Consider the following 23,801-nt stretch of genomic DNA (forward strand, 5'->3'; position numbering starts at 1 on the left):
TCAAATGGGTTCTATTTTTATGTAAAGTTCAGACAGAGGAGAACTGTGCCATAACGTCCTTGTTATATTTAGTCAAGTTTTGACTAAATATTTTAACATCGAGGGGGAATCGAAACGAGGGTCGTGGTGTATGTGCGTGCGTGTGTGTGTGTGTGTGTGCGTGTGTGTGTGTGTGTAGAGCGATTCAGACTAAACTACTGGACCGATCTTTATGAAATTTGACATGAGAGTTCCTGGGTATGAAATCCCCGAACGTTTTTTTCATTTTTTTGATAAATGTCTTTGATGACGTCATATCCGGCTTTTCGTGAAAGTTGAGGCGGCACTGTCACGCCCTCATTTTTCAACCAAATTGGTTGAAATTTTGGTCAAGTACTCTTCGACGAAGCCCGGGGTTCGGTATTGCATTTCAGCTTGGTGGGTTAAAAATTAATTAATGACTTTGGTCATTAAAAATCTGAAAATTGTAAAAAAAAATAAAAATTTATAAAACGATCCAAATTTACGTTTATCTTATTCTCCATCATTTGCTGATTCCAAAAACATATAAATATGTTATATTCGGATTAAAAACAAGCTCTGAAAATTAAATATATAAAAATTATTATCAAATTTTTTTTTTCGAAATCAATTTAAAAACACTTTCATCTTATTCCTTGTCGGTTCCTGATTCCAAAAATATATAGATATGATATGTTTGGATTAAAAACACGCTCAGAAAGTTAAAACGAAGAGAGGTACAGAAAAGCGTGCTATCCTTCTCAGCGCAACGAATACCCCGCTCTTCTTGTTAATTCCACGTGCACTGCCTTTGCCACGGGCGGTGGAGTGACGATGCTACGAGTATACGGTCTTGCTGCGTTGCGTTGCGTTCAGTTTCATTCTGTGAGTTCGACAGCTACTTGACTAAATATTGTATTTTCGCCTTACGCGACTTGTTTTTTTTTTCATTTCAAAAATTGCTTGTCCATTTGTTTTGTTACTGCCAAAAATACACACATACAAACCTCAAAACGGACGTGATACGCTTCCGGCTGCATGGTAACCGGCAGCAATGAGCAACCAGTTTCTTCTGTTTTTCTCACCATAGAAACTGATCCTATTTGTGTGCCGTTGAAACTCGGGTCAATTTTTTTTCAGGTGGAGTTACATCGCAGTAGTCAGACATGAGATTTTAACGTAAATGTACGATTTTCTGTGCTTTTCGAAGCCACAGCTGAAGGTTGTGTGTGTGTTTTTTGTCGGTCAGAATCAGCACTAAAATGTAGATTTTATCTACAGCTTTTCTTACTACACTGTATTACTAGATAGTATTTTTAATTTCAGTAAAATTTACATCATTTGGACATTTCTGAGTTGGGGCATTGCTGCTTTAGTGGACGCCCTGGTGAGGGTTTTTTCTCATGTTTTAAGTGGACGAGGCAAGTTTCAGCGTTTTACAAGAAACTACAATTGAGAATACAATTCATTAAAAGTCTTTCGGAACAATTAGTCTCGACAGTTCATACCCTACCCAATCCCCCCTCCCCCCTCCCTCCTTCAGCTCTGTAACACACGCACACAGGCACGCACGCACGCACGCACGCACGCATTTACCTGTTAAAATACCACCAACATCATCAATGACAGTTGTTGTCCTATTTGACTGCTCTTGTTCTTTTTGTTAGAGTCAGCCCCCCCCCCCCCCCCCCCTTTCGCTTTTCGTTGTGGTTTATTGTATTCTCAGCACAGGTTTATAGTCAATGTTTGTAAAGATTTTAGTCAAGCAGTATGTAAGAAATGTTTAAGTCCTTTGTACTGGAAACTTGCATTCTCCCAGTAAGGTAATATATTGTACTACGTTGCAAGCCCCTGGAGCAATTTTTTGATTAGTGCTTTTGTGAACAAGAAACAATTAACAAGTGGCTCTATCCCATCTCCCCCCCTTTCCCCGTCGCGATATAACCTTCGTGGTTGAAAACGACGTTAAACACCAAATAAAGAAAGAAAGATCAGCACAGGTTTAAAAGCCTGTGAGGACGTTAACCTTCATAAATTAGTGAAGGTTTCCTTTTCATTGTCACTCCCTGTTACTTAGTGCTCAGTGTTTTGAAATAGATGAGTAAAAATTCTGAGTTTTGTCTGCTTAGCTTGCCTTCACTTGTTTCACACATACACACACACACACGAACGCACGCATGCACGCATGCACGCACACACGAACACGCACGCACGCACACACACACGCACGCACGCACACACGCACGCACGCACACACACACACACACACACACACACACAGCCTGTTAGTTTGCGGGCCTACTTCTCGTCAGTCGGTCACGCCTTGAACTCGAGTGACCCAGTGCGTCTCTTGTCTTCTGCGGTGTTCGCTGGGTCCTTGCTCCTTTGTTGTCAACCTCCACTCCCCCTCCTCCTCCACAACCCCTCACTCTTTTGTCCTTCACCCTTTCCTTCCCTCTCTTTCCGTTCGCCCTAACGTCCTCGCAGCCTCTGTTCTCCCAGCAGCTTCTGTTTCTTTGATCCTTTTTGTTGTCTTTTTCGTTTTTGTCCTTCGCTTATTTTCTGTCCTTTTTTTCTGAAGTCTTTGCTTTTTTGACGTTTAGTTGTTCGTTTGGCTCTTGCTCCTGATCTTTTGTACGCCTTCTACACCTTGGTCGTCGGCCTTTTGATGTCCGCACTAAATGCGTGTCACCTCCGTCGATTGCTGTGGCTGATTAATTGCCTTTGTCTGGCTTTCGCATATTTTGTGTTGTGTCATTGTCTGTCTCTTGATTTGTCTTCCCCCCCCCCCCGCCAACACACACACACACAACCCCCTCCGCATTAATGTATGGTCTGCATTCCGTTGTGTCTGGGCAGCAAGGAGACGTAATCAAGCTGGGTTTCTTTTTGGTCTGAAAAAATATAACTTTGAAAGTGGTCTTCTTTTACGCGGAGCCCTATTTCTTTTTTTTTCTTTTTTTTTTTTCTTTTTCTGTTTTAAATCAGCATATAATCAGTCCAGACGCTGACAAAGAATGAGAACATCCTTCCCAGGGATGGCCAAATCTCAAAATGTAAACTCGCCAGCCGGGCGAGTAACTTCAAGAAAGTCACTAGCCCGACAAAAATTTAACTGGCCTGGTACATACCACAGTTGCTGCATCTGTAGTGATTGTAACGCTTTAAAACTAGATAGTACAACCAGAAGTGTTGCATTGGACCAGAATTTTTACTGGCCATCCGGGCGAGTTGCCAGGCGGTTTCTACTAGCCCGTCGGTTTTTTTACTGGCCTCGGGCGATCGGTCGGACGATTTGGCCATCCCTGCTTCCATTTGAAGCCACGTCGACTGAGCAGAGAGGGCGCTGGGAAGTGGTGAAGATGTGCATGATGACTTCTGGTGCAGTGCAACCCTTTTATAAGACACCCCCCCCCCCTCTTCCAATTAAACTCCCCCTCCCCCCCCCCCCCCCCCCAACCCCAGCCCTTCTTCACTTTTTGACTCACATGCGAAGCAAAAGTGAGTCTATGTACTCACCCGAGTCGTCCGTCCGTCCGTCCGGACGTCCGTCCGTCCGTCCGGACGTCCGTCCGGAAAACTTTAACGTTGGATATTTCTTGGACACTATTCAGTCTATCAGTACCAAATTTGGCAAGATGGTGTATGATGACAAGGCCCCAAAAAACATACATAGCATCTTGACCTTGCTTCAAGGTCAAGGTCGCAGGGGCCATAAATGTTGCCTAAAAAACAGCTATTTTTTACATTTTTCACATTTTCTCTGAAGTTTTTGAGATTCAATACCTCACCTATATATGATATATAGGGCAAAGTAAGCCCCATCTTTTGATACCAGTTTGGTTTACCTTGCTTCAAGGTCAAGGTCACAGGAGCTCTTCAAAGTTGGATTGTATACATATTTTGAAGTGACCTTGACCCTGAACTATGGAAGATAACTGTTTCAAACTTAAAAATTATGTGGGGCACATGTTATGCTTTCATCATGAGACACATTTGGTCACATATGATCAAGGTCAAGGTCACTTTGACCCTTATGAAATGTGACCAAAATAAGGTAGTGAACCACTAAAAGTGACCATATCTCATGGTAGAAAGAGCCAATAAGCACCATTGTACTTCCTATGTCTTGAATTAACAGCTTTGTGTTGCATGACCTTGGATGACCTTGACCTTGGGTCAAGGTCACATGTATTTTGGTAGGAAAAATGTGTAAAGCATGTGAGTCGTATGGGCTTTGCCCTTCTTGTTTAGACCTTGCTTTCCTCGATTTTCTGTTGACAACCACTGTAAAACTGCTTCCATGTTAAGACTCCCTCCTTTTTAAAAAGAAGAAAATTTTCCATTTTTATGTAATATTTGAATGGACAATCAAGTGCTGTTATTGTTGTTGTTTTTTTTTTAATTTATTTTTATTTTTTAAAATTTTATTCAATTAATAAAACACAAGATAACAAACATGGTAACTGTATTTTCTGTTTGCACACATACTCTCTCATTTACATGCGGTTCAGAAAAACTTTTACATTATACAAAAGGACAAAAAATAGTCATACGTGAAAAAAATATACGTGTCAACATGTGTAGCATCAAAATGATCATATGTCATCATATATTGATCTTTTTAAAAACAATATTCGCATCATAATGTATGGCTGTCTTTACTTTATATCAAAGAAAATAAACAATAATTTGTTTTTAATTAATAAAACTTGAGACTAACGAAATCTCAAAACAACATGATTTCCAAAAATAATTTCCAGTGTTAATCGTGAATCGTTTTTTTTTTTACGCACATCTTTGCGATTAAAATAATGTGATTAATCTTCTTCATATTTTTGCTGTTACTTTTTATACCAAAAAGCACATCTGTAACATTCAACCTAATTCTTTCGCCAATGTTTACTAAAATGTACATTTCAATATATTTCCAAAACCTGAGCACTGTTGAGCATTCAAAGAAAAAATGCTCCAATACATCAAGTTCATCCTTACAATATGTACAGTTTTTATCAGCCTTCACTTTCATTTTACACAATAAAATATTAGTTGGATAAATGTTTTGCAATATTTTCCAATGCAGTACACGTAATCGAACTTCACTAGTGACAGTGGCTGCAAAGTTCCAATTCTTTTCGTCAATTTCAAATCCTAATTTTCTTCTCCAAAATCCTTCTGAACAGGGTGGGCTGTATTGTTTTCCTACCAGAATCTTTCGAATTTCTTTTACTGATTTAAAAAATTTTCCACAAAAGGTCGGAATGTCACAGACTGAACAATTTACATCGTTTATATCGACATTTCTTAAAAGGAGATGTACAGCTGTTCGAACAACATTGTACTCAAGCAATCTATTTGCAGTGTAGCCAGTTCTTTCACACACTTCTTCATAGGAAGCAAAACGTCCATTCTCACACACATCGCTCACATACATTATACCACTTTGTTATTGTTATTATTGTTAAGACCTGATTTTCTCCGATTTTCTTAAGTATTTTCTTAAGTATTAAAAGGAGGGCACCTCCTCTTTAATGTGTGTGGTCATTGGCCTTTACAGTGCACGCTCAAAATCCCCACCAGTCGTACTCTCAAACCACAAGTCTATCACCAAGGTGATGAGATTTTTTGTCTTGAAAAGAATCAATAACATATTTGTACTCGACAATAACATTTGTGAAGATGAGAATAGGAGGAACAAGAGACTGCAGGTGAGACTAACAAGAACATGATGACAGTGAAAACACACTCACCAAAACGCCAACAATAATGTGAAGATATTAATATTTGCTGCTCGTTTCGGATTGTCCAGCAGTATTGCAGTTGGTTGCAATTCCGTTGGAAAATAACCGTTGAGTTTTTTGTTTGTTAGCACAGCAATGGCGAAAATGGTTTTGTGTTGAAATAATTATAAGCTTGACTCGCGGATGAACTCTGCAGCGATTAATGAAATCCATGTTCGTAAATCTGTGAAAAACGATGAGTTCTTTTGTAAATGTTGTAAAACAGATGGCATTAGGTTGATAAGTTGATTGTTTGTTTGTTTGCTTAACGCCCAGCCGACCACGAAGGGCCATATCGGGGCGGTGCTGCTTTGACATATAACGTGCGCCACACACAAGACAGAAGTCGCAGCACAGGCTTCATGTCTCACCCAGTCACATTATTCTGACACCGGACCAACCAGTCCTAGCACTAACCCCATAATGCCAGACGCCAGGCGGAGCAGCCACTAGATTGCCAATTTTAAAGTCTTAGGTATGACCCGGCCGGGGTTCGAACCCACGACCTCCCGCTCACTGGGCGGACGCCGTACCACTAGGCCACCGGATAAGTTGATTAGTTTTTTTCAAAGGTTTCAGGAACAAATGTGTAACAGGTGTTTTTATCTTTTCGTTGTAAAATTGTCATGGAAACTGACAGTTTGTAGCTGTTACTTGCGTTCGGAACAGAAAAGTTAAGGATAAAAAATATGTAATATTTTAAAACAAATAATCATAAACGGTGGTAGAAATGATTAGACATTGACGACCTCTCTCTCTCTCTCTCTCTCTCTCTCTCTCTCTCTCTCTCTCTGTCTCTGTCTCTCTCTCTCTCTGTCTGTCTCTCTGTCTGTCTGTCTGTCTCTCTCTCTCTCTCTCTCTCTCTCTCTCTCTCTCTCTCTCTCTCTCTCTCTCTCTCTCTCTCTCTCTCTCTCTCAAATTCGTCGATCAGCTTCGATCTGCTCTTCAAGAAGTGTCTGCACTCCGGGATGTCACTAAATTTTACCTCGGTTGACAGCAAAGCTATTCGGTTCGGATATCGTGTCGATGTTGTAGATGTTATTCGTGACTTTTGTTCTCATGTTGACATTTGGGAGAACGGTGTAATTTGCATTACACAGAACAAACGGACAATACGAACACTGACGCGGAGATTACCATGTCGGTAAAGGGATGAACTGTGAAACATCCCTGTGATCGGTGCATTGTTAAACGTTTCATGTTTTCGAAACTATGTGTACACCGATTTCCATTCCCCTCCTTCTCCATTGCAAGGGGCCAATGGCCTAGCAATTAAACTTATGCATTCGCATTCTCTCTCTCTCTCTCTCTCTCTCTCTCTCTCTCTCTCTCTCTCTCTCTCTCTCTCTCTCTCTCTCTCTCTCTCTCTCTCTCTCTCTCTCTCTCTCTCTCTCTCTCTCTCTCCATCCCTGTCTGTAAAGTGTGTGTGTGTGTGTGTGTGTGTGTGTGTGTGTGTGTGTGTGTGTGTGTGAGACAGACAGACACTTCCAGAGAGAGAGAGACGAGAAACATCTGAGGCTACAGAAAACAGAGTTTCCCCCGCTGAACAGTGAAAAACCCAGCGCGACCTACACGGTGTAGCTACACCGAGATGAATATGAGTAATTGCTGAATCAGCGAGATTGTATTCACTCTCGTGCCAGGTGTACACAGCATGTTCACTTACCGTTTACCTGCTTGTCCTGTGGTTCACCCGCTTTCTTTCAGCCACGCTAACTTTTCTTACCTGTATCTCTGTTGTCGTGTCAGTACAGAGGGTATGCCAGATGCAAGAGAGAGTTGGAAATAATACGGCTGTCAGGAGTATGTGGAACTCTTTCATGATGAAATGTGTTCGTGTGCCAGTGCTCTTATAGTTCGTTGAAAAACTTGATTGTTTCCAGATCATTACTTCAGTGAAAGCTTCATTGATAATACGTATTATCTGAAATGCAGCGAGTCGGAGAACGCAAACAGAGAACAAACAAAACAAAAAACCTTGCGATTTAAAAAATGTTTCGATACTGCCACGTACGACGTACGTGCGTATACTAGTGTAAGCCAGCTCGGCTATAATATTATACGTTATTTGCGTTTTTGACCAAAATATGACATTTTACACAGATCGAGACAGTCATTGTTCTCCGAGACCGCGATAGCGGTCGAGGTGAACAATTACTGTCGAGATCTGTGTAAAATGTCATATTTTGGTCAAACACGCAAATAACATTTATGTATCGATCGAATTCCTTTCAGGTACTTATGACTTTGTTGTTGTTTTGACGATTGAACGAGCACACACACACATGCATGCAATCCACATGTATGCAATCAAACACATAAGCTTCATATTTGGGCGTTTCAGGTTGACCGAAACTTCAAAGGAACTACAAAACACACGTCATGTACTCACTTTGTTGTTGTTTTGACATTGAACAGCACACACACATGCAATCAAACACATGACGGTTTTTTTTGAGTTCCTTTGAAGTTTCGGTCAACCTGAAAAGCCAAATTATAAAGTTTTGTCGGCCTCTGACGTCACATGACTCAAAGAAGGGAAATCCAATCTCCAATCGATACATACAGCACGCACGCACGCATTAACACTCACGCACACACACGTGCGCGCGCACGCACAGATACACACAAATGACCTGCGCAAACATGTGCATAAAAAAGGCTTTTTTTTTTTTTACAGTGGCAATAATTCAATCCCCAAGCCCTTCACCCCTTCTGGTCATGAATATTCATAGAAGGAAAGCAAAACAGTGCGAGTGGCAGTCGTTTTTGACAAGAGATCATCAACAACGCACGCGCAGAGTACACGGAACTCGCACTTGGCGAACCGTGATAATTATAGTGTGTACCGTATATACTTGGAAAGAGTACAACTTTTAATGGCAACTTGAAGGCCTTCACTCGTCCCAAGTGAACTCGCCTTTGCCTTGTCAATCTCAATTTGTTCTGACGTCATTGTTATTCAAGAAAATTCCCACAGCCTTTCGATTTTGTTTCCCCGTGACATCTTTGCGATCAAAGGCCCCCATTGCTCCTTCATATAACTTGAACAGGCAGACAGACAAACGCACAGTCGCACGCACGCACGCGCACACGTACACAAACAAACCGCTGCTGCTGTTCTTGTCCTCTTAAACATTTATTTGCAGAAAACAGCGCACCAATCGTACTGTCCTTAGTTATTAGTTTAGTTGAAAAACTAGATATGGATGACTCCAAATAACACTTTTGAAAATATGATGTGCATTTGGGAGGAACAACACAACAAGCGAACCCAGCAAACAACATTACGAGATTAAAAATGTCGCCCCTGGTTTTTTGTTTCATAATTACAAAGTCAACAACTACAACAGCAACAACAACTACAACAACAAACAAACAAATATCTAGCAGAACGGAAGTCACCAATGCGTTTCTTCGTCATCAGTACATGCGTACTTATAGGCTAGTTGCACAATGTCGTCTTGTAATTAAAAACATGTGACATGTGCCGCTTAGCATTGTGGGAATGAGTGTGTCGTCTGGCATTGGAGGCCCAGGGGGAAGGGAATATGGGGACGCAAAGTAGGGCAAAGCTGTGGTGTTTCCCTCTCTGAATGTTAGTGGGTCGCTGTCTTGTTAAAGTGGAACCCCCCCCCCTCCCCCCCATCCCGGTACTCTTTATTTTTGCTTTCATAAAACATCTGTCTGTGATCTTCCTTTTCATGCCTCACAATCACTGGTTTTCTCAGATTGTTGTTGTTCTTTTTCTTTTTTCTTTATTTTTTTGTTTGTGTGTTCTTATTTTCGCAGGCGGGTTCCACTGGATCTGCATGTTCTGTTCGGTTTCTTACACGTGACTTTGTTTCTCGCTGCCTTTGTCAGCGTCGGCAGCATTTATTCTGTGTTCTACAATTTTTCAGTATTCTTTGCATCACAATATAATTCAGTCAACCGGGCGGATAAAAACAAAGTATACCCGCCTTCCTGGTATCCTCCGACTTTTGTTGATGGTTTCCTGGACGTTTCGTCCTCATTATTTGCTTGCTGCCAAACTTCCTGTTGTCATGTAGTTGAAGGCGTTCTTCTTGCGGCTTTTCCATTTCCTCGCCAACGGCCACAGAACAAACGCACACGTGCACGCCCACCTACCCACAAACACACGTACACGCACGCACGCACGCACGCGCACACACACACACACACACACACACACACACACACACACACACACACACACACACACTGTTGTTTTCTTATTGTTCATTCTACACTTAATGTTTGGAATGTGTGTGGGTGTGGTCGTGGTGGTGTAGGTGGGGGTTATGTGTCTGTCGGTTCACTTCCCTGTCCAATTAGTAAGATTTATCTTTAATCCGTTTAACCCTATTATTCAAAGTGAAAGAAAACGACACACACTTTGTGTCCTCTTATAGTCTGCCCCTTGGGCCTGTCCAGCAGACTCGTAACTTGCTTTCAGTGCAGGGACTAGTGTAGTTGTTTTTTTTCCCATCTGCAGCAGCTTGGTTACAAGAAAGGTAAATTCAATATTTAAAAAGAAAAAAAGAAAATAGATCATGCAGGTGGTCTGAAAATCCTGAAAAATGCGTTATCAGCAGCGTGTTCTAAAACAAAAACTATCACCTTTTTTTTTTAAAGCTTTAATATTAAAGTGAATTGCGGCGTAACAATGGTCATACATGTAAAAACCCACTCGTGTACAAATTAGTAAGGAAAAAAACCACGCAAGTGTACGTGGGAGTTTCAGCACCTGAACAAAGAAGGAGAAAGGGTAACTGTCGTTTACAAAATTATAGATTTGCCTTATGGACTGTTGAAAGAAAAAGATCAACCAATCAAGAACACTACATTTGGGTGTGCACGTTAAAGATCACACGATTGACAAAAGGGTCTTTCCACGATTGACAAAAAAATTCCATCTCACACGGCATAAATAGATCCCTGCGCCTTGAGTCCGAGTCTGGAGATACGCGCGCGATATAAGACTTCATATAACATAACAGAATCAACATAATTATATCGGTGTGTTTTTCCCGGCTCGATTCTTTAAAACGTCATGAAGTTGTTTTCGACCACATGTTCCCGCGTTAAGTTTAGCTCGAAAGGTTGGAAACTGGGATGTTGTTACAGAAGAGAAATTAAAATCGACGCTGAGCGATGTTGTAATGTATTGTAGTTCTGATTATCCCAACTACACTGATGCGAAGACGGCTGCGTAACACTGCCAACGGGTTTTTTCTCTCCCAGGTACGCCTCACTATCCTACTTTTTGCATATACACTCTTGGTGGAATGTGTACGTTTTTGTTGATGGGGTGGGGCTCGGTTCTTTTTCAACGTAGTACATGAAATTGTGAGCTGTACACGTGCCTGTAACTAACATGTTATATGGTTTAACCCGGATGAGAGGGACAAAATAGTGTTTATCTTTTTATGCGCAATTAATCTTTCACCAGAGGCGGTTAATTTCATATCTATAAGGCCAAAATGCTTCAGCTTCTGGAACTACGCGGCGTTATTTATTTCCTTATTTTTTTTTTTTTATTCTCTTTATTTATTCTCTTTATTTATATAGCGCCTTATCCGAAGTTCAAAGCGCTTTATGCCGTGTGAGATGGAATTTTTTACACAATATATCACGCATTCACATCGACCAGCAAACCTCAAGCCTGTTAGGCGAATGTTCACCTTTCGCGGCCTTTTATTCCAAGTCACACGGGTATTTGATGGACATTTTTATCTATGCCTATACAATTTTGCCAGGAAAGACCCTTTTGTCAATCGTGGGATCTTTAACGTGCACACCCCAATATAGTGTACACGAAGGGACCTCGGTTTTTCGTCTCATCCGAAAGACTACCACTTGAACCCACCATCTAGGTTAGGAAAGGGGGGAGAAAATAGCGGCCCGACCCAGGGTCGAACACGCAACCTCTCGATTCCGAGCGCAAGTGCGTTACCACTCGGCCACCCAGTCCTTACAGAAAGCATATAGAATTCATGTCCCACAGGCTATTGAATTTACTAGTCTATAGGAATATGTTATTGGGAGGGAGGCAGGGGGAGGGATATTTCCTTGAAAGTCACTCTTCCTTAAATGGATTGCCTGCTTCAAGAAGGGTTAGTTTTGGTCATTCCGCCTGCGACACTTTACTTTCAGGAAGATCTACGAGCGCATGTTTCTCACCTGTGTTGCAAAATTCTTACGGCAAGAGAAACACTCATGATAACGCTACCCCGCTGTGCGCTCGCCGCTAGCTGTAACTAATCAATAGCAAAGTCGGTGACTCTTAACGGAAATAACCGTCTGCTTCGGTGTACAGGAGAAACCTCCTTTTTGAAAACCTCCCAATTGAAAACTTTCCCCCATTAAAAGTTTAAACCTTCCTTTTTCAGATTTTCTGTGAATTTTGTCTGAACATTTACCGCGTTTTCATGACTCACACCGTTTTAAGACATGGTTTTCTCTAAAAAAAAAAATTAACAAAAATTAACAAAAATCTTTCTTTTTCTTACAGTGAGGTTGCACTATCATGAAGTCAATGCCTCGTCGCGGAAGTAACCGCCTGTTTCTCTGTACAGCCTCCGTTTAGCCTTGAGATCACAGCTACTGCATAACACACGCATGTAAAGTCTGCTTCCTCACTCTCCGTGAAAACTCGGTCAGCCGCTGGTCAATATACGGCCGTTCGTTAACCCCCTCACTGTGTTCCTGGTTTCTTTTTCCTTCCAAAATATATTTTTTTCGGAAAATAGGTTAACGGTACGCAAGTTTACACGGTTACGGTCAGAGTAGCAGAGTAAACTGCAAACACGGCAGCATTTTCTAAACTGCCATTGTCGCAAATGAAACTTTGATGGAAACTGAGTCACCCCCGGGATAAATAGAAACAACATTGTGAAGGGACTTTTTCGTTGGTAGTTGTTCTTCGGTCTATTAACAAGCTTTTGCTGGGTATTTCGCTTTGTTTTATTTTGCTGCTTTTTTTTTAGGGGGGGGGGGGGGGGGGACGATGCGATCGAAAGTTGTGGCTACAGGATGCATTGAATGAGTCTGTCGATGATGCCACGTTTTATTGGCCAACGCATGGTGTCAGGGGCAAGCATGCAACTGTGGGGGGAAAACCGGAGGGGGAACCGTCGTGTCACTGCGTACAAATCGATGCATCATCCTTTTCCTTCCTCTCGTCTTTTCGATCTCTCGGCATTCACCCGAGACTGCACCTTGTTTATGGCTGAACCGTGTTTATGGCTGTACCGTGTTTATCGATGTACCCATGAAGCTTTGAATGAGGCTGAAATCTGTGTTGTGCGGCGGGAAAACCGATCGCCAGTGAGTGATTTGGTTGGATATAACTCCCCCGAAAGCGGCGTATGGCTGCCTAAATGGCGTGGTCAAAACGCTCATACACGTAAAATTCCACTCGTGCAAAAAACCACGAGTGTCCGTGGGAGTATCAGCCAATGATCGCAGAAGAAGGAGGTTTGATATGAGAGCGTGGGAAAATGTCCGAAGACCGAAATTAAACGTGTAATATACGCATGGGTGTTTCGGAAGGAATGTCATAAGCGCGAGCGTATGTTTGATTACGTATCCTGAAAACTTATAAGTGCATAATGATAGTGCTGTTTTGGTCAAAATCGTGTTTACTTGCAAAGATGCGTAAACAATGACAGTTGTTTGTATCGTTGTGCACTTTTCCAGACACAATTTTGCACGTGCTGAGGTGAATTCATAAAAAAAACTTTGCACAGAAAGCGCCAAGGCTGTTTTATTTTGTTGGTTCGCGTCTAACTTGAGGGTTGGTCTTATCCCACCGTAAAAGCATCAGTGGCGACCAGATCTGAGACCGTCGAGTTGTTTACATGGTAAGGAATGTGCCTTCGATAGACTGTGAAAAGCGATAGCAAAGATACAACAAAGCAAAGCGGATCGAAACTAAACGGGTCATTATAATTTTCCTGCCATTATAATTGTGCGTTACACGAGTCCAGCGATTAATCCAAACTGTACAGGAGGCCGGAAAAGTATAATGACCATCTTAGTGACGATCCGCTGTGATTTGTTGTCTGCTACACCACTTTTCACAGACGCTTGCTGTCAATGTTAATGACTTGAGACATATTTTGCGTTGTAATTAAAATGTAACAACTCATTACAAGCAAAGCTGATCAGAAAACAGGGGTCATTGATTGTTATTTTTGTTAATCCTGATAACGGTAACTGTTTGCAACCAAATCATTCAATATCAAGCTTGGCTTTTGTGCGTATTTTGTGCGTAATAATATTGTTGTGCATGGATCCGCCTAGGACGGGCTGTAAACAAAATGTTGGGAAAGTAGCGTACAACTATTCTGAATATGTTATATATCCGGAGTATTTTATTGTCAATTGTACGCGCAGAACTGTCACGTATTAGTTATTTATCAATCTGTCTATTTCTCTGTGTATGTGTGTGTGTGTGTGTGTGTGTGTGTGTGTGTGTGTGTGTGTGTGTGTGTATGTGTCCCTTTCTCTCTCTCTCTCTCTCTCTCTCTCTCCCTCCCTCTCTCCCTCTCACTCTTTCCCTCTCACTCTCTCCCTCTCTCTCTCCCTCCCTCTCTCCCTCTCTCTCCCTCTCTCTCCCTCTCTCCCTCTCTCTCTCTCTCTCTCTCTCTCTCCCTCCCTCTCTCTCTCTCTCTCTCTCTCTCTCTCTCTCTCTCTCTCTCTCTCTCTCTCTCTCTCTCTCTCTCTCTCTCTCTCTCTCTATTCGTGCGTGTGCATGTCTGTGTGTGCACGAAAAATCTTTTCTGATGTTCGAAAAAACCCTCGCCCGCTTAACAGATCTTTTTCCAGTGTGTGTGTGTGTGTGGTCTTTTTCGATATGATATATTTCCGACATTACGTATATAATATATATATTGTACGTAATGTCTGAAATACAACATGTAAGACCTTCCTTCGCACTGTGACCTTTATGAAGTATGACGTCTTGAAAGTACATGTATTTAACAAAACAGGAAGTTTTGATGATGAAGATTACAGAGACTGATAAAGACAGCGTACGTAGGCACATACAACACGGCCTGTCGTTCCGCGAGCTTGTTTGTTTTGGCTGCTGCTTCGAGAAATTGGGTCAGGGACGCGAGGGTACTGAGTGATTTTCATTGGTCGAAAACTTGATGTTTTTCACGAACGAATGTTTGTTTTTTCTTCAAAAATTGTTTTTGACATGCCGCACTTTTCGAGATACTGTCGTGTTCTTTTAATTTTTCTGTTGAAATTGTTTTGTTTTCTTATTGAAAACATATTTGTTGTTTCGATGCAGCAAATTGTTAGATGTTTGTGAGTGGGGCTCGCTTGATCATTACTTTTACCTGCTGCGTTAAGTCCTGACAGAATTCTCCCGTATCAGACACGTACACCTACGTCTGTCTGTTTGTCTGTCCATCTGTTTCTGCTTGACTCAGCTTCGGTCATTTCCTGATCCAATCCGATAAAAACGTTGGCCCGTTGTGGATGGGGTTTTTTTTCATCCAAAAGTATACATGGTGCATGTATGTGTGTGTGTGTTTGTGAGACTTGTGTTCGCGATTACCCGATGTTTTACCAACAGTAAGAATTCTACATTTACTTACCCGGTTAACCCTTGTCAGTTTTGGCTGCGCAGATCGCAAACATTTTCACTCACCCACGCACTAAACAACTCGCGAGGGGGGAAAAAAACACCCGACATAATTATCACGAATCGTCTCTTTCGGTCTTCGTCAGAAGCGAAACTACCAACGTGGAGCGAAACAAACCTAAGTTTGTCCCTCGTGTTTTCCCGATAAAACAGCATTTTCGGTTTAACTTCTCGATCACTGAAAACAATTGGTATTGGTGTAATAGGCGTTGCCTAATAAATCAGATATTATTTCGTCCCACTAGTTATCCAGATGACACGACCGACAAAGAAAATACGTATAATCGCGCATAGACAATACTTTAGGGTTATGTTTTGGTTAAAAGCGTCTGCCCTCGATCGAATAAAGTTATGGTTGAGTTTGATGCATACAGCTGTAGGGAATTATACCTCAATCTGTGCCTTCTAGTTCTCTTGATGAACCTACTGACACAGAAGTGCGACGAACAGCGCCTTACAACATTTATCACCGGGTTATTCGGTCAACAGATCCAGTCCTCAACCTTTATGGTTGGTGTTGCTTCATGCAGCTATGTGAAGTAGGCCTAATTCTGTCCTGCTAGTTTTCCCGATTCAATCTCTTAACAACAGTGACTTTGAACCCGGTTAACCTCTCGGTCAAAACCTCATGTTCTCATTAATGTTTGTTTTTGCAACATGAAGCGTTGTCTAAAGTTTTTAGACGCTAAGAGGAAGTGGGGCTCCTTTTGTACCACTAGTTTTCCCGATGAAAGCTCTGAGCGACGTTACAATTTTAGTTTCAGCACGGCAAGCAACTCTACATCGATCATTAATACAGCACAACAGGCGTGCCCGCGCGGCGTGGGCCGAAGTCGCATGCAGCAACAGCGCGACCGCTGCGTCAGCACTGGAACACTTCTACTGAAGGCTTTTCTGTACACACACGCGTTGACTGAATTTCCACTACGTGTTTTCATTATTGCTTGACTCTGTTTTTTCCTGAAGTGATTTGACAGTCAACTACGGCCAGTTTTGATTAAGAAACGCGCAGTGCAAGACAGTAAAGTGTGGCATGTTGTAAACAGTTTTTCTCGCTGAAATGAAGAACCAAGGTGCATATTCAGTGATGGACGAATTTAGTTTTCTGAAACCGGACAAAACAGTGACTGGGGAAACAGATGTTGAGTTACCCGTTCACTTAGGTGAGTCTACACTTGATTTATTTCTAAGTTTGTTTTTCTTTGTGCTCCGATGTTTCTGTGTCATAATTCTACGGAGTATGAATTAAATAAGTGAACTGTGGCAGAATAACACGGAGGGTTTTTCTTTGTTGTTTTGAAATAGTGGTAATCCTGTGTTATCGTTCTTATTTTGCACGTGCTAAGTGTGAACAACTATAGCGTGTGTGTGTCTGTCTGCATGTGTGCGGCTGTATGTGCGTGTGTGTGTGTGTGTGTTTGTTTGGCCGACAGAGGTCATGCATGGAAAAGTCGGTGAGACTTCTGAGTACACGGCCAGGGAACGTGGGATGCAACACAAGGAGAGTTCGTGGAAGTGACCTTCTCTTTGACACACATGCATACTGAACCCTGAACCAGTGTGTGAGAGTGTGGAGGTTAGGGAATGCAAGGTTTCGCGATGGTTATACTATCTCTCTCTCTCTCTCTCTCTCTCTCTCTCTCTCTCTCTCTCTCTCTCTCTCTCTCTCTCTCTCTGTCTCTCTCTCTCTCTCTCGATCTCTGTCTGCCCCCCTCTCTCTCTCTCTGCCCCCCCTCTCTCTCTCTCTGTGTCTGCCCCCCCCCTCTCTCTCTCTGCCCTCTCTCTCTCTCTCTCTCTGCCCCCTCTCTCTCTGTACCCCCTCTCTCTCTGTCTGTCCCCTCTCTCTCTCTCTCGCTCTCTGTCTGCCCCCCTCTCTCTCTCTCTGCCCCCCCTCTCTCTCTCTGCCCCCCCTCTCTCTCTCTGCCCCCCCCCCCTCTCTCTCTGCCCCCTCTCTCTCTCTCTGCCCCCTCTCTCTCTCTCTCTGCCCCCTCTCTCTCTCTCTCTGCCCCCCTCTCTCTCTCTCTCTCTGTCTGCCCCCTCTCTCTCGGTCTGCCCCCTCTCTCTCTCTCTCTCTCTCTCTCTCTCTCTCTCTCTCTCTCTCTGTCTGCCCCCCCCTCTCTCTCTGCTCCCCCTCTCTCTCTCTGCCCCCTCTCTCTCTGTACCCCCTCTCTCTCTTTCTCTCTCTCTGTCTGCCCCCCCCCCTCTCTCTGTCTCTCTGTCTCTCTCTGACTCTCTCTGTCTCTCTCTCTCTCTCTCTCTCTCTCTCTCTCTCTCTCTCTCTCTCTCTCTCTCCACCATTCTTATTCATGCCTCGCATAATGCGAGTTTGTCATCTGTATAGTAATATGAGCGGAAAGCATAAGCTGCAAATCTTGTTTTCTGGGTTCGTATGACTGAAGGAGAATATTGAGACTTTAGCACACCTCAAGTAAGATTTATATTTATGTGGTTAACGTATGCATGCAAGCTCAGCTTTTCTCAGGCAGACAAGGTCTCAAAGAAAAGTTCGTAAATATAAATTTATCTAGCTCGGTGAAATAAGTCTCTGATTTATGTTTCTTCCCCGTGTGTTCTTTGTTTTGTCCGTTTGTCGTTAACGATTTTGACTTTTTCACTCTCACACACAGTGCAGTTGTTTAAAGGTGTGTGTGTGTGTGTGTGTGTGTGTGTGTGTGTGTGTGTTTGAGTGTGTGTGTGTGTGTTATATTTACAGCTGCCCTTATGTGCAGTTTTGTAATTTGTTCCATGAGTTTCGACTTCTCACTTTTGTGACCTACTTTTACCAGCTGACGCAAATTGTACGAAAGTCTACCTAAGATTTTGAACACTGCAGTCTATAATATATATATAGTTGTCATACTCTTGTCTTTTCCCCCGACTTCTAATCATACGTAAGTGTTAAAAGTAGAGCCAGGTTTTCGATCGCAACGTGTGTACGTATGACACAGCAGAGAGCGAGGGACACAAAGACTTGCGTAGACGTAGGGAAAATGTACCATCTATCTGCCCTTTGCTTACGAGCCGAGCTATTTTTAGAACTGTCATTGCCTGCACGTGTTGGGTCGTAGGGTATAGATTATATACATGCGTTTATTTGTTATCTGTTTTTTTCTTAACAAGAGTTCTTTTGGGTTTACCGGGTGTAGTTCTGGGACAGTGGGAAATTGATGGAATGCAGAAAATAAAATGTGAAAAGATAAATCTGCGTTTATCTGTTCGTTGGTTTTGTTGTCGTCGTCGTCGTCGTTGTTGTTGTTGTTGTTGTTGTTGTTGTTGTTGTTGTTAGCAAAGTGGATGTTATTTACTGACAGAGGGGGAAGAGATTGCGAGAGAGATGGAATGTAATATAGTTATGTTAAACAAACATCGCAAACAAAGATATGACTAGACTCTGTTATCATGTTTTGGGTGTCTCAGAACTGTTTGTCAGCTGTTTGCGTGATTCTTGTTGTTTTTGTCGTGTTTGGGGGCCCATTGTTGTTGTTGTTCTCGTTGTTGTTGTCAGCTGCTGTTGTTGTTTTCTGTTGTTGTCAGCTGCTGTTGTTGTTGTTCTCGTTGTTGTTGTCAGCTGCTGTTGTTGTTGTTCTCGTTGTTGTTGTCAGCTGCTGTTGTTGTTGTTCTCGTTGTTGTTGTCAGCTGCTGTTGTTGTAACTTGTTGTTCTCGTTGTTGTTGTCAGCTGCTGTTGTTGTTTTCTGTTGTTGTTCTTCTTCTTGTTTGATGTTGCCCCTGTTGGTATATTTGCATTCATTTGAATGAACATGGCAATATGAAGGAAACAAAACTAGAATTGAACCACTTTTCTGGTGCCTGGGACGATGTTTAATGCAAGCGGGTTTTGGGAGGTGGTATGGGCTGTGGTACAGATGTTGTTGAGATAATATTGTTGTTAATGAGGTTGGTGTTTTTGATGATATAAAACAGGAAGAAATACGACAAAAATCAAACCACTTGAAGGTGCCTGTGACGTTGTTTATACTGGCAAGCAGGCTGTGTAGACTATCAGTATGACACAGACGTTGCTGTTATTATGTCGCTGTTAATGAGGTTTCAAACCATACTGAGAGAGAGCGAGAGAAAGAGAGAGAGAGGGAAAGAGAGAGAGACAGAGACAGAGAGAGAGAGACAGAGAGAGAGAGAGAGAGAGAGAGAGAGTGGGGAGAGAGAGACAGAAAGAGGTGTCACCGTCAGCTAATTGAGGTCACGTGCACTCACTCAGAGCAAAACCAGTTGACTTTTGACACTGATAAAAAAGATCCCAACGCCGATTCCAAGTCAGGAACATACCTCGACCAATCAGCGCGAATATGATATATACTTACTTGGGCCGGATTCTAATCCGCGACATTTAAAGTATCGCAAAACTGCTTCAAACCATACTTAGAGAGAGAGAGATCAGCAACAGAGACTGGAAGATAAAAGAAATAAAAATAAAGTTCTGTTTTAGTCTGTTTGTGTATTCATATATGTGTGTGTGTATGTGTGTCATATGCAATATAACATAATAGTTATAGATTTTAGGTCTCACTTAGCACATTTCTTCAACATCAAGTGTTTGGTTGAATCTTTAACACCCGCTTTACATGGAATTTTTTTTTCTTCTGGCCGGGTACCAAAAGCGTGTAAAGCTAATATCTTCCGTTTGCCTACCGTTAGGAACGTAATTTTGTGCACACACCCTTGGCCCCACAATTCCAAGCTACTCGCCGCATGTATTTTAACCAGCTTACAAGGTGCCTGTGGCCGTGTTTATGCTAGCAGGTTTTTATTAGGAGGCTGCGTGGGGCTGAATAATGAATACATTGCAACAGTCACGTCTTCGTTGTCAACTAGACCGATCTACGCATCTCCCGGGGTATTTTTATACGCTCCTCGCTTTCGAAATCACTCACCAAGATTCTCGTCGTACTGGCCAGCGGTCTTTTGCCTCTCTTTCAATGCTTTTGTCACGATAGAGCGGTGTGGGGATTTTATTCTTAATACTGAGGCACGCGAGCACTCACACCGACACACGCACAGAGAGAGAGAGAGAGAACGAACGAACGAACGATCTTTAATACTCAATGATGGACGCCTATAGTCTTGCAATCTGTCCCTGCCAAATAAAAACTAAGACAGAAAAAATGGTGACAACAAGATACAAGCAATCGCAAACAGACACAAAACCGAGGTTACAGATGTCAACACTTATCATAAAATATTACAAAGTACTGCAATACCCCAAAAGAAAACATTTAAAAGCGTGTGTGTGTGTGTGTGTGTGTGTGTGTGTGTGTGTGTGTGTGTGTATGTATGTTTAGGCGACCCCTGCCCTTTGCCCTAAAGGGTGAGCGGCATTTACTCTTAGTCATCATGATTTTACTCCAGTCCCCTCAAGGAGGAAAACCCATGCAAACACACACCCCACACACGGCCACAAGAGAAAGGGGGCGATTGAGGAGGGAAGGGAGGGGGATGTGTGCCCTGACGTGTCTGCGGTTTTCCTAACTCGAAACACTGCAGTGTAGTGGTGATGTGTGTGGCGACAGATCGAGACGTTGTCTGTTATAATGTCGCCTGATGTTTTGTAATAGTTCCATACTTGTGACGCATAGTACAAATTTGTCCTCAGTGTCGCGTAAAGCTAATGAGCTTGATAGTTCAACATCTGTGTGACCCCCTTTGTGACGCAATAGCGTCTGGTCTGTCGGTGCCGTGACGTACCGTCTGACGCGTCTTGGTTTCTTCCCGATATCATCTAAGTGTGTACGTCAGTTATGACGTGTCGAAAGATGATGATTCAAAAAAAATAAGTGATAGTCATATTCATATTTATATTCAGTGTTATATTCAGTATTATATTCAGTGTTTTATTCAGTGTTATATTCAGTGTTTTATTCAGTGTTATATTCAGTGTGTGTGTGTGTGTGTGTGTGTGTGTGTGTGTGTGTGTGTGTGTGTGTGTGTGTGTGTGTGTGCTTGCTTGCGTGCGTGCGTGCGTGTGAACTACTAGGGGGTCCTTAACGTCCTCACAGGCAATAATCCTTGTAAGAGGAATATTAATAATTTTTCCTTTATATACGTTGACTTCCTAGGGGAAGGACCATTAAAATCATGGATTTTAATTCAATTTTAGTTTCGTTTAAAAAAAGAAAAAAAAAAAAAAGGTAAAACTCAGGACCACCTGTTAAAAGGTTTAAAAGTGATAACATTGTGAGAAAAATATAAAGAACATGCGCAAACACGTAATACTGATCTTCTATAGGGTAGTAACATTTGGTTTAAACATAAGTTTATTTTAACAAAGGTTACAATCATGACATGTATACAAATTTCACAGAAACAGCAACAAGCTAAAAGCTTATAGTGGTGTTCCTGCATGACAGTACAACATAAGGCGGTAACGGCTAAAAAATTTGTCTCAATAAACCAAATCTATTAATAACGTAATGAACGTTGCATAATGATTATAAAGAAAGACAGTAAAGGAAGGAAGGGGGGAAAGAAGATGAATAAAAGAAGAGGGATGGGTAAGAGATGTGCAGAAGTTAAAGTTGTTGTCCGGCTTGTAGAGCATTTATTCTGATTTACCCAAAGCGGCCTGAACGTTTGATGAACGAGTGTACGGTGGAAAAAAATTTCCTGTTCAAATCTAAGGAATACTGTCTGTCTCCGTTTAAAAGGTGGGGGAGGTGAATTATGTGATTGGGGAGGGTATGTATAGTTTCTTGACGTGCTTCGCGATAATTTGGACAATCGAATATGAAGTGTTGTACGGATTCGGACGGGAATCCGCAGTCACAAGATGCATCTGTTGCAACGTGACGTCTCACTAGATCGTTATTAAGATCACTTATATATAACCTGAGCTTACAGTGAATTATTTGTGACATACGATCTCCAGAATAAAAATAACACGGCGGACTTAAATCGTTTTTTGACAAAAAGTGCTTAAATTCACTTAGGGAATCACTAAGTTTTATATAGTCTGGTAAAAAATTCCAGAGTTGTGTAGTAGATGGGAGAAATGAGTTTCTGTATAATTCAGTTTTAAACGATGGAACTTTCCTGTCTAGAGGTAGTAACATTTGGACACATCATTTCATTGACACACGCATGAGTTGCCATACGACATTTGTTCATTATAAATAGGATAAAATGATAAGATTAAGAGATCTATCTGCATTGTCCGTCGACCTCCCCGCCACTACAATGGTCGCAGGGGAGGCGACGGCACATTAGCAGTATTAACTGAGAGAGAAAACAGCTATCCTCTCGTTTATATAATCATGTTTTTAAGTTTATTGTGTAATCCAGAAACAGGAGTTTAAAACCATCAGGAGAAAACACACACACACACACACACACACACACACGCCCGCGAGGTGGGGCAATGCCCTTCGCTCCCTGCGAGCTGTGTGTCCCCTTTTTTAAGTTAAAACCGTTGACAAATAACGATCATGTATTTATGCTGGCTTTATTTAATTTTGCCCCCAATTTAGGGAGTCAAAAATTACAAGGGACTCACAGTGATTTTTTAATTGTGAGAATTTCCTCTGACGACAGATCTCTGCTCCCCGCGAGAGCGCTGAGGGCCATGAGGTAGGTGTCTGGTTTAGGGACGGACACTTTATTTTTTGTCACAAAACAGTAGGTATCCGTTAATAAGTTGATGAGAGCCTCGGGGCTCTGCTTCTGCCTAGCAGTCACCATAGAGGTGAGGCAGAGCTCTAGGTAGCCTCTCAGGTCTTTTTCTTCTGGTTTTTGGGTTGTTATGAACACAGAGTCTCTGTGACTATCGACTTTTTTGAGGACTTCTCAATCAATCAATGAGGCTTATATCGCGCATATTCCGTGGGTACAGTTCTAGGCGCTCAGCAGTGATGCCGTGTGAGATGAAATTTTATATGGCCAGTAATTGCAGCCATTTCGGCGCATATTTACCTTTCACGGCCTATTATTCCAAGTCACACGGGTATAGGTAGACAATTATTAACTGTGCCAAAGCAATTTTGCCAGGAAAGACCCTTTTGTCAATCGTGGGATCTTTAACGTGCACACCCAATGTAGTGTACACGGGGGGGAGTTCGGACACCGAAGAGAGTCTGCACACAAAGTTGACTCTGAAATAAATTTCCGCCGAACCTGGGATCGAACTCACGCTGACAGCGGCCAACTGAATACAAATCCAGCGCGCTACCAACTGAGCTATATCCCCGCCCCGAGGCTCTCATCAACTTATTAACGGATACCTACTTCTGCTGTCAGTTCCCTTTCCTGTGAAAGTTTAATGTCTCGCTGTTTTTGTTCCAAATCGGTTTCGATCTTTTGCATTACTTTACTGTAAATTTGATCGGCCACTGAGGCTACAAATTCTTCT

The 23,801-nt window shown here is 42.2% G+C and overlaps 1 protein-coding gene across 2 annotated transcripts in view; it reads left to right on the forward strand.

Moving 5' to 3' along the window:
- Positions 1–23,801, forward strand: part of LOC138953809 (ribosomal protein S6 kinase alpha-5-like) — a 103,357-nt gene that overhangs the window by 37,234 nt on the left and 42,322 nt on the right. The window contains exon 1 of one of the 2 annotated variants that reach the window (XM_070325744.1): positions 16,316–16,607. The exons of the other annotated variant lie outside the window; for it this stretch is intronic. Coding sequence (XP_070181845.1) covers positions 16,505–16,607 — 103 coding nt within the window. The 5' untranslated portion in view covers positions 16,316–16,504. Of the gene's footprint in view, positions 1–16,315; positions 16,608–23,801 lie in introns of those variants that run through there. 2 annotated transcript variants of the gene reach the window in all.

Source organism: Littorina saxatilis, linkage group LG17 (genome assembly GCF_037325665.1).
Source record: "Littorina saxatilis isolate snail1 linkage group LG17, US_GU_Lsax_2.0, whole genome shotgun sequence".
Taxonomy (NCBI): Eukaryota; Metazoa; Mollusca; class Gastropoda; order Littorinimorpha; family Littorinidae; genus Littorina; species Littorina saxatilis.